Source organism: Zingiber officinale, chromosome 6A (assembly GCF_018446385.1).
Source record: "Zingiber officinale cultivar Zhangliang chromosome 6A, Zo_v1.1, whole genome shotgun sequence".
Classification (NCBI taxonomy): Eukaryota; Viridiplantae; Streptophyta; class Magnoliopsida; order Zingiberales; family Zingiberaceae; genus Zingiber; species Zingiber officinale.
Genome location: NC_055997.1, coordinates 137423704 through 137433578, shown reverse-complemented (window position 1 = coordinate 137433578; position 9875 = coordinate 137423704). Strand labels below are relative to the sequence as shown.

At 40.5% G+C, this 9875-nt stretch overlaps 1 protein-coding gene across 1 annotated transcript; it reads right to left on the bottom strand.

Moving 5' to 3' along the window:
• Nucleotides 1-223: 223 nt before the first annotated feature.
• LOC121998286 lies at nt 224-7495 on the bottom strand. The gene is made up of 3 exons (XM_042553137.1): nt 6332-7495; nt 878-1136; nt 224-781 (listed from the first exon to the last, which is right to left on the bottom strand). The coding sequence occupies exons 1-3, from the start codon at nt 7330-7332 to the stop codon at nt 608-610; spliced, it is 1434 nt and encodes a 477-aa protein (XP_042409071.1). The 5' UTR covers nt 7333-7495; the 3' UTR covers nt 224-607.
• Between the last annotated feature and the right edge of the window lie 2380 nt (nt 7496-9875).

Sequence of the window (9875 nt, the reverse complement as noted above, 5' to 3'; positions counted from 1 at the left end):
AAAAAAAAATTAACAGAATGCAGTAGTTTACCGAATAGAAATTAAATACATAGAGAAGTTTTGACAAAAATAAAATTTCAAAACAGCAACGACTAAACTTATCAAACTTTATGGAAAAAAAAGAAAAAAGAGAGACCCTCCAGAGTAAAATATACTCTGCCATTGACAAGAATGCAATATTAATGAACAAATAGCAAACACAACACAGCACTGCCAGAAACCCTCATTTAAACGTAACTCGTTAAAGATTCTTCAACGTAGTTTCATATACAATAATCATGTAGTCATGATCGATCTCAACATCCCTAACAACGGTTATTGACATGTTCCACTAGTTACGTCGAGTGAAACCTTCGAAGATATGGACAGTCATAACGTTTTTCCTGTTACTTAAAAGTAAGCAAAAAAAGCGAAGTCTGATGCCAGCCAGCCACCTTCGATAACTGCTAGTTCAGAGCAGCGCTGTTTCTAGAGGATGAGCTGCGAGGATGTCGGGCATACAAATTTCTGCCAGCCTACTTCTGAACTTTCACGATTCGCCTTAAAGCAAATACTCTTTTTAACTCTATCAAGATTTAGTTATACTGGGCGAAGAAAGCAAAGGGCTTCATACCATGTGGTTTCCTATGTCATCTCCATTACCTGGGATGCGCTTTTGAACAGCTTTCACCGCAGCAACTCTAGCTGCGTTAGCTGCTTTATTGGCTGCTGTCACAGCCTTGCTCACCTTTTCATCTACCCTGGGCACATCATAAGCTTTTTCGGACGCTCGTCTGGCTTCCTGAACGTTCCAATTGATAAAAAAAAATTAAAATGTATTTTACATTCAACATTTAACATAAGAATTCACAATCCTTGAAGAAACACGGTCAATTACCTGAACAGCATTTAAAACTTTTGAATGGTTAACAGCAATCGGTGAGCCAAGATTAATGCTCTGAGTGCTCAAGGTATCCAGGACACCATTTTGCCAATGACCTGATTGTGTCTCCCCATTCCGGAAGGTGTACATTCCCAAGCCCTGTCGCCTGCCTTCATGCCATGCACCTTCATATTGGTGTCCATTTGCAAAGCGATACACTCCAAAGCCATGCATCTTGTCTGCAAAATATTCCCCAGCATATGTGTCTCCATTCCTTCACATTTGTAACAAAAAATCCCATTTCAGAAATCAATTAGGCAAAGGTCTATAACAAGGATAGGGTGGCCATGATAGATAATATTGTAATATGTTAAGTTTTTCTAATGCTAGGGGTGCAGAAGGAGGTACCAATAAATTTATGCAATATACATCAAATAAATAAGCATATACGTTTCAAGAATAATTTAGAATGCCAAAAAATTATTGACAAAGCAGCTCAAGTGGGAAATTATGATCGAAAATATGATATTATATCCTTAAAGATCAATTCCTATAAATAAATTGGACGATGGATCTCAATTTTACTTATATTGCAAAGAGTGGAAGCACTCATACAGGATATTCCTTACCTGTTCTATGCACAGCGCTTAATTTTTGTGTTTCAATAATACTGTGCCATGAAGCTACATGCAGTACATTTATTTTTTTAAAAAAAAAAATCAATAGAAATTCCTACTTGTTATAAACTAAGTCTGAAATGTACAAAATTAATCGAGTTGGATGAAAGAGGCCAGTAACTAAAACTTCTTTAGCAAATCCATGATGGATATATATCTTTCCTTCAATGAGCTAGATGAATTCCTTTCTCCCAAAGAAAGGTCTGATGTTGATTGCTATTCATTGAAAAAATAGGTGCCTTTTTTGTGATGCTTTTTTCAAATCTACCTTGGAGGCTTTGGGGATTGGCTCAAAGACAGTCAACTAGAAGGATGGGTGGTTAAATCCAGCTGGAATGATATTGCATTGGGTAAATTACCTATTTCAAACATAAACTTTGCATATGCCAAATGTTTTTAAGTATACAAAATTATTAAAGTGTTGCAGTCACATATAACCATCAAATACATGGAAGGACAAAAAGGTAAAAGATTTATTTTTATCCTTTTCAAATTCACTTCTTTTCTGCATTTTCACTTCCTTCTCCTCCTCCTCTCTCTCTCCTCCTTGCTTCATATGCCCATCCTCTCTTCTCTCCCTCCCTCCCTCTTTCCACCTAGAGCATCCCAACTTTGCTACTATGATCCATGCACAACCTTTTAAAAAAAAATGAAATTCTGAATTCTATATAGCAATTGCAGGGTGCTTCGAAAAATGACTGACACAATTAACTCAGGTCCTCTGAAAGGAAACCAACAAATAAATAAATATATAATAATAAAAGGGGACTCCTAGTCCTCTAATCCTCAGCACATGCAATCTTAAAACCATGGCTAGCTAATGCTAGGCAATAACAATTCATTAGTTTATTGAGAAAAATAGAAGGACTATGTCATCGAAGGCAAGTTGTGATGTGCAAAGTGGGAAATAACTGTCATTGTCTCTGAGCTAAAACTGGAAACAACCTCTTGCAAAAAGCAGGGTAAGGCTGCGTACAATGGATCCTTCCCCGGGACCCCGCATAGCGGGAGCTTCGTGCACCGGGCTGCCCTTTTTAGTTAAATAGCATGATATGGACATGATTTAGACATAAGATTAGCCATTAATGCAAGCCACTCCTTATGGCAATTGGATTTGTTCCTGGGGGCAGATCATAAGATAAATTTTTTTTTATGTTTTAAAAAAGGCGTAAGCTTTTGGAAGCAGTTGGTCACTTCATTCATGGAGCAATTCTTCAACACCCCCCCCCCCCCCTTTTTTGTTTTTTTTTTTTCTTTTTTCCCCTAGTATAGAAGGACTGCCTCCTCCCATCTCCTCCTCTCTCCCCAACTCTCGTTCTACTTCCTTATCTTTCCCTTTTTCTTCTTTCATAGCCCTCTCCCTCTTTCTTCCTATCTCTCTTTATTATTTCTCACTATCCTATTTTGTCTTTCTCCCTCATTTGACTAATGATAGTGCCACCTCCTCAGGTGTTTACATGGAAAGAAGAAAGGGAAGAGGGAGGAAGAAGAGATGAAGGAAGAAGGGATGCAGAGGAAGACATAAAAAATGTGAACAGATATAAAAGGGAAATAAACAGGAACAACTTTTGAAAGATCATATAAAAATTCAAATCAAAATCTTTACTAGGTGCCTCAGAGAGTTTTTCATCAATTGTAAAATTTCTTTAGTGAAAGAACACAATAGCAATATGAATGTAAGTTATGTATCTCATTGCAACAAAAAAAAATGTACAAGCTATGTGTCATTGGAACAAAAAGAAAATCTGTCTCCGATAACATCAAATAGCATAATTTATGAATGATATAGATAATTCTATTTTCAATAGGTTCAAGGTAGGGCAGCAGTCAATAGTGATTTTCTCAGGGAGGTGAGGGTGTGCCATGGCACAAACTGGCCCTGCCATCCCTGGCGCCAATCCTATCAACAATGAATCCTAATGGTCCCAGATGAGATCCAGAATGGATCTGTGTGAACTGTTATACGGTAGGAATACCTTTCCTCACTATGAAGGCAATGAAACCATTTTTTTCCACTCTTAGTTAATTGGGTGTTGCACACAATGGTCTGTCCATAGCTTGTGGAAAATTTATATGGTTATACTTGCCCATTTCTTGGACTTCCAGAACTGAATCTTGCACATTTTCAGATAGCCAAAACCATGGATTAAAATACCATTCCCTGCTGCATGATATGGGTGGAATGGACCATTACACCAAAGAACTGACATGTGAAGACACCCATACTTCTTCCTCTTGAGCTGCTTCTCCATCTTGGAACATTTCTGCTAACTCTTCTAGATAAGTCAATGCTGCTCCATCCTCCTCTACTACCTCTTATTCTTGATTTCTTCCTCCTATTCAAAGTGTTCCTCTTCTTGAGATTCATTCGTGCTACTAAGAACCACCAACATCTGTTTCAGCACACTGGCACGACACTAGGGCTCTATCTTTGTGAGCAGGGACCCATATTCTGGCTCATAATAGTATATCTTGTCTATAGCAATTATTCAATGCTAGTAGGATATAATGAAAAGTTATAGTCTTTAATACTTCAGCATGGCACGGAGATCATTGCCGTATATGCACACAGAGATGGAGAACAAAACACACTGGAATTGATTAGAAGAACTATAACTACTATGAACAGCAATGTTGGTAAATATATTAAGGGGGCGTTTGGTTTAGGGGAATAGGAGTGGAGAATGGGAATGGGAATCATTGATTGTCATTGTTAATGTTTGGATTATAGGAATAGGAATGCAAATAAGGGAATGAATCCTTGAAATTGGGTAACAACTCATTCCCATGTACCTCCCCTTCAATGAGCCATTACCCTATTTTCATCAATCAAAATATTCCCTTATTCCAAAAATACCCTTGACCTAAAACTAAAATTTTCTCCCTTAATATCAAATATCAAAATATATTTATTTATTTTTTCTTTCATATCACTTCTCTCTCCTTGTTCTCTCTCATCATATTTTCTCTCTCATCATTTTATCACACACTTTCTCTCTCCTTAATCTCTCCTATCACACTCTTTTTCCTCTTTTTTTATCATCACACTTTCTCTCTCATCATACTTTCTCTCTCCTCAATCTCTTCCATCGCACTCTCTTCCTTCTTTTTCTCTCATCATACTTTCTCTCTCATCATATTTTCTCTCTCCTCAATCTCTCTTGTCACACCCCCTCCTTTTTTTCCTCAACACACTTTCTCTCTCATCATACTTTCTCTCTCCTCAATCTCTCTTGTCACACCCCCTCCTTTTTTTCCTCAACACACTTTCTCTCTCATCATACTTTCTCTCTCCTCAATCTCTCTTGTCACATCCCCTCCTTTTTTCCTCAACACACTTTCTCTCTCATCATACTTTCTCTCTCTTCAATCTCTCCCATCACACTCACTATTTTCTTTTTTTCCCATCACACTTTCTCTCTCATCATACTTTCTCTCTCCTCAATCTCTCTCATCACACACTCTCTCCTCATTTTTCTCATTACATTTTCTCTCTCTTCATCCTCTCCCATCATACTTTCTCTCACATCATATTTTCTCTCTCATCTTCTCTCATCTATCACACTCTCTTTTCTCATTTTCTCTCAGCACACTTTCTCTCTCTTCATTCTTTCTCATCACACTTTCTCTCTCATGAGACTTTCTCTCTCATCATTCTCTTTATCATATTTTTCTCTCACATTCATCTTTCTCTCACATTTAATTTTTTCTCTTATTTTCTTTAAGGGTAAAAAAGGAAATTTTGATTTATTCCGATAGAAAATATGCAACTAACCAAACATTGTTTTTAAGAGTGATATCCATACCCATACTCATTCCCATTCCACAATACAATGATTCCCATTCCGATTCCTATTCTTAGGAAAGAACCAAACGCCCCCTAAGTAACTTATAGAAAAGTCAAAATAATGGACATACTAGAGAATACTCCATTGGAATCACAACTGAACCAGTAATATAGGACTTTTCTTATATCAACTTGAGCATGTAGGTTTAAGATTATTTATGGCAAAGAAGGAAATGAGAAATGGGTATAAATTCATATATGAACACATGAGTATTTGTTCAAGCAGACTAGTGATACTGAGATTTTCAGTAATTTGGACCTTCCTGAGGAAAAAAAGGGTCTATAGAGAGGGAAAGAAACTAAAATTACCATGAGGTCTCAGTAAAATGATTCCAATGTCAATAAAAATAATTCACGATTAGTTTATATGATTATATGCCTGATGATATTAATTTTCCTACCATTCTTAACAGAAATAGCATTTATATCTAATATGGTAGGAAAATTTAGAAAAAAACTTATCACGACGTCAGAAATTCTGTTTAAAAGGATCTCAAACTGGTCTAAACTACAAATGTTTTGGAGAAAACCTAGAATTACAATTTCGTCATGTTCCACAAACATAGAAAAGACTAAGGGGAGTAAAAGCAATTCACTTGTAGAAGTAACAATGACATCAATGACCAATGCAGAGAAAACATGAAAGTGCATTTAAACTGCAAATAGTAAATTTAATCTTCACAATATAAACATATGTTTCATAGATGATTTTGAAAAACAAAAAAGAGATGAATAAGTGCCAGAACCCACATAAATTCTAAACAAGAGATGCACAAACCAGTTGGATTCCAGCAGTTCTATCCAATCACGAAAGTTTCAATTTATGAAGAAGAGCACAACAGAAGGTTATCCACGTTACGAAACAAAACAATGATAAAAGCACTGCAATACTAAAAAAGCATGACCAAAAATCTTAAGAACAGAACAGAACGTTTCCAAGTGTACCTGAAATGATAGTGGCCAAGGCCATGCTTTACTCCCCACTTGAATTCCCCGACGTATCGGCTTCCATCCTCACATGTGTGTACACCACACCCATGGCTCTGCCCGTTTGACCACTCCCCAGCATACACGTCCCCTGTGTAGAAGCGATATACCCCAAACCCATGCCGGAGCCCTTGTCTGTATTGACCCCTGTATCGGCTTCCCCGAGCCCAGGTCTCAATACCATACCCATCATATTTCCCATCGATCCAATCTCCCTCATACCTGCCACTCATAGAGTAATAGTACACCCCGCTCCCCGAGCACTTCCCTCGCTGGAATTCTCCCTCGTAGACATCCCCGTTGTTGTAGACCTGCACAACGGACCCCGACGCTAGGCGGCGGTCACCCTTGAGCTTGTCGGGGGACGAGGAGTTCCCAATGGACCACAGCACGGGAGTCGCTTGGGCCTGATGACGGGGAAGGAGGAGAGCGGAGGAGCGGGAGAGGAGGAGGCGGAAGGAGGGAAAGGGGAGGGCGTTCAAGGAGACGCATAGGACGAGGAGAAGAACAGACGAGAAAGCAAGGGCGGAGAAGAAATCAAGGAGGAAGGATCTTCCCGGGACGGCGTCTCCGTTCCCAGAGCCGGAGGAAAGCAGGAGATAAAGGAAGGGGAAAGAGAGGAGAAGGAACAGGCGGAGTCGGAGTTGGAGCCGGCGGAAGATGTGGCGGGCGGCGGAGGACGCAAGGCGCCTCGGCGCGGCGACGGAGGGCACAAACACGCGCCGGGGCCGAGCAGGGGGCGAGACGGCGGGGGAAGCACCGGCGGCGGCGGAGGAAGGGGTCATGATGGGGCGCTTATGTGGGACGGAGAAGCCATGGGGCGAGTCGAGATTAGGGTTAGGGTTGGGGTCGGGGATCCGAAGCGGGGGAGGGCGGAAGAGAGGGAGGAGGGGCGGAGGAGGAGCGGATGAGAGGGCGGAGCTTTCCTCTCCGATGCCCGACCGCGACGGCGATCTCATCTATTCCGCCACGACTGTGCACATGGAGACGAAGAACAGGAAGGAAAACGATTGGAAAGGCTTTTTTTTTTCTCTCTCTCTCTCTCTCACAGACACACACAATTCCACTCTTTCTTCCTCTCCGTTCGGTTTATTTTTCAAATCCTCCGTGTCCTTTTCTATTTCTTGATTGAATCCTAATGGAAAGGCTCGATACAAACATCGCAAACAGGGACGTGGGCGTTCTCTCTCTCTCTCCTCCTTTTTTTTTAAATAGAAATTACTTATTTAAGTTTTCCCTTTTGAAGCTCAACAAGTGGGGGATTGCTTTGGCCTGTAGCATCTCATTAAATTAGACTATCCTTGCCTTTGTCTTTCTTTTTGGGCAAATTATCAATTTGAATATATTACTTCTTCTTAGCATCCATGTTAATCACTTAATCTAGGGTCTTATAATATTTAAATAGTATTATGAATATTATAACATTCATATATTAACAACTTTTACTTTTGTTAACACAGTAGATTTCATATAAAAAAATAAAAATTAAGAAAATAGATTTTAAATATAAAAATAAAAATGAATAAATAGATAATGTGACTTATAAATAATCACTGTTAATGTTAATATGTATATGAGATATCTAATGTAAGTTTCGAACTCTTACATTGCATCGTCCTCCAAGGACACGGTGTCAATTACTTTGTGCATTCAGGAAAAATTGAGGTGACGTTTGGTTCTCTCTTAGGAATTGGAATGGGAATGTGTATCATAGTTGATCATGCCCGAGAGCTAAGTAGACAGATGTCGGGGAGGTGGCGCTCTCTGTTGCCTTCGTGTGATCTTCGTGATGACGTGAACCTCCGGTGAACCTGCAACAAAGCCGAGCCGGGAAGGGATTCCCGGCGACGACCCTCCGACGCTCAAGTCAGGCAACGAGGAGAACCAGAAACAGAGTAACGAAACTGTGGTTACAGTAGATGAGTGATGCATACCTCCGTTGAAGTTTGGGGGTCCTTATATAGAACCCCTGGGAGGCGCGTGCATGCTTCTCAAGGCATGCACGATTCCCAAAGCGTATCTCAAAATGGATGTATCAGAAAAGCGTGTCTGACGCCATGCCGCAACCGTCCGAGCATATCTCTGACGTGACAGTGAAAACTTCCACCGTACTATTCTCTGTCTGGTCCGACCGGCGGCCATGCTGTCTGTCGACGACACATGTCTCGAGAAGGATATCTTCAATTGCCCCCTTTGTCTCCTTCTGTACCTTTTGTCTGTTACCGTGTCGGGCGGGTGAGCCGCTCGACCATATACACAGACGAATGTGACCTTTGTTGCTCAACGGTCGAGCCGGACGCTCGGCATATCAGCCATCGTATGTCAACTTAGGAACGTCGGAAACCCGACCCGTGGGCGAGCTATTTCCACGCCGATCGAGGCGCTACCCCGGCCAGTCGACCAGGCGACCTCCCCGATCGGCAAGGTCCTAAGGTTGGCCCTCTTGACTTTGGCCTTCGCGCCAACCTGGAAACTACCCCCGTCGGTCGGCCAGGTGACCTCCCCAATCGGCAAGGTACTAAGGTTGACCCTCTTGACTTTGACCTCTACGTGTCGTTGACCCCTACCTGAGTGGGTCCTCCTATCCTTACCACCGGATCAATAGTATTGTGGAATGAGAATAGGTATTAGCTTGGGTATCATTCTTAAAAATAATATTTGGTTAGTTGAATATTTTCAATTGGAATGAACCTAAATTTCCTTTTTTTACCCTTAGAGGAAAATAAGAGAAAAAATTAGATGGAAGAGAAAGTTGAATGTGAAAGAAACATATGATGCGAGAGAATGTGTCATGAGAGAAAAAGTGTGATGAAAAAAAATGAAGAGAAGGAAAGTGTGATGAGAGAAAATGAGGAGAGAGAGCGTGATAGGAGAGATTGAGAAGAGAAAAAATATGATAAGAGAGAAAGTGTGTTGAGAGAGAAAAAGTGATGAGAAAAAATGAAGAGAGAAAGTGTGATGAGAGAAAATGAGAGATTGAGGAAAGAAAGTATGATGAGAAAATGTGATCAGAGAAAAAGTATGATGGAAAAAATGAAGAGAGAAAAAGTGTGATGATAGAAAATGAGGAGAGAGTGTGTGATGGAAGAGAATGAAGAGAGAGAAAGTGTGATGAGAGAAAATATAGAGAGAAAGTATGGTAAGAGAGATTGAGGAGAGAGAAAGTATGATGAAAAAATAGGAGAAAATGAAGAGAGAGAAAATAATGAGAGAGTGTGTGATGAGAGATAATACAGAGAGAAAATGATAGAGAATGTGTGATGAGAGAGGATGAGGAGAGAAAGTGTGATGAAAGAGATTGAAGAGAGAAAAAGTATGATGAGATAAAATATGAAGAGAGTGTATTGGCAAAAGGTAGAACCGCCACCCTAGCGGCCCCTTGGCCCCGGCCCCACAAGATTCCAGAGGGAGTAAATCACGGTTAATGCTGGGCAGGATAGGTGACTGGGGGTCGAAGGAATTTTTGGGGCAGCAGACCAGGGTTTTATCCCCGAGTGCAACT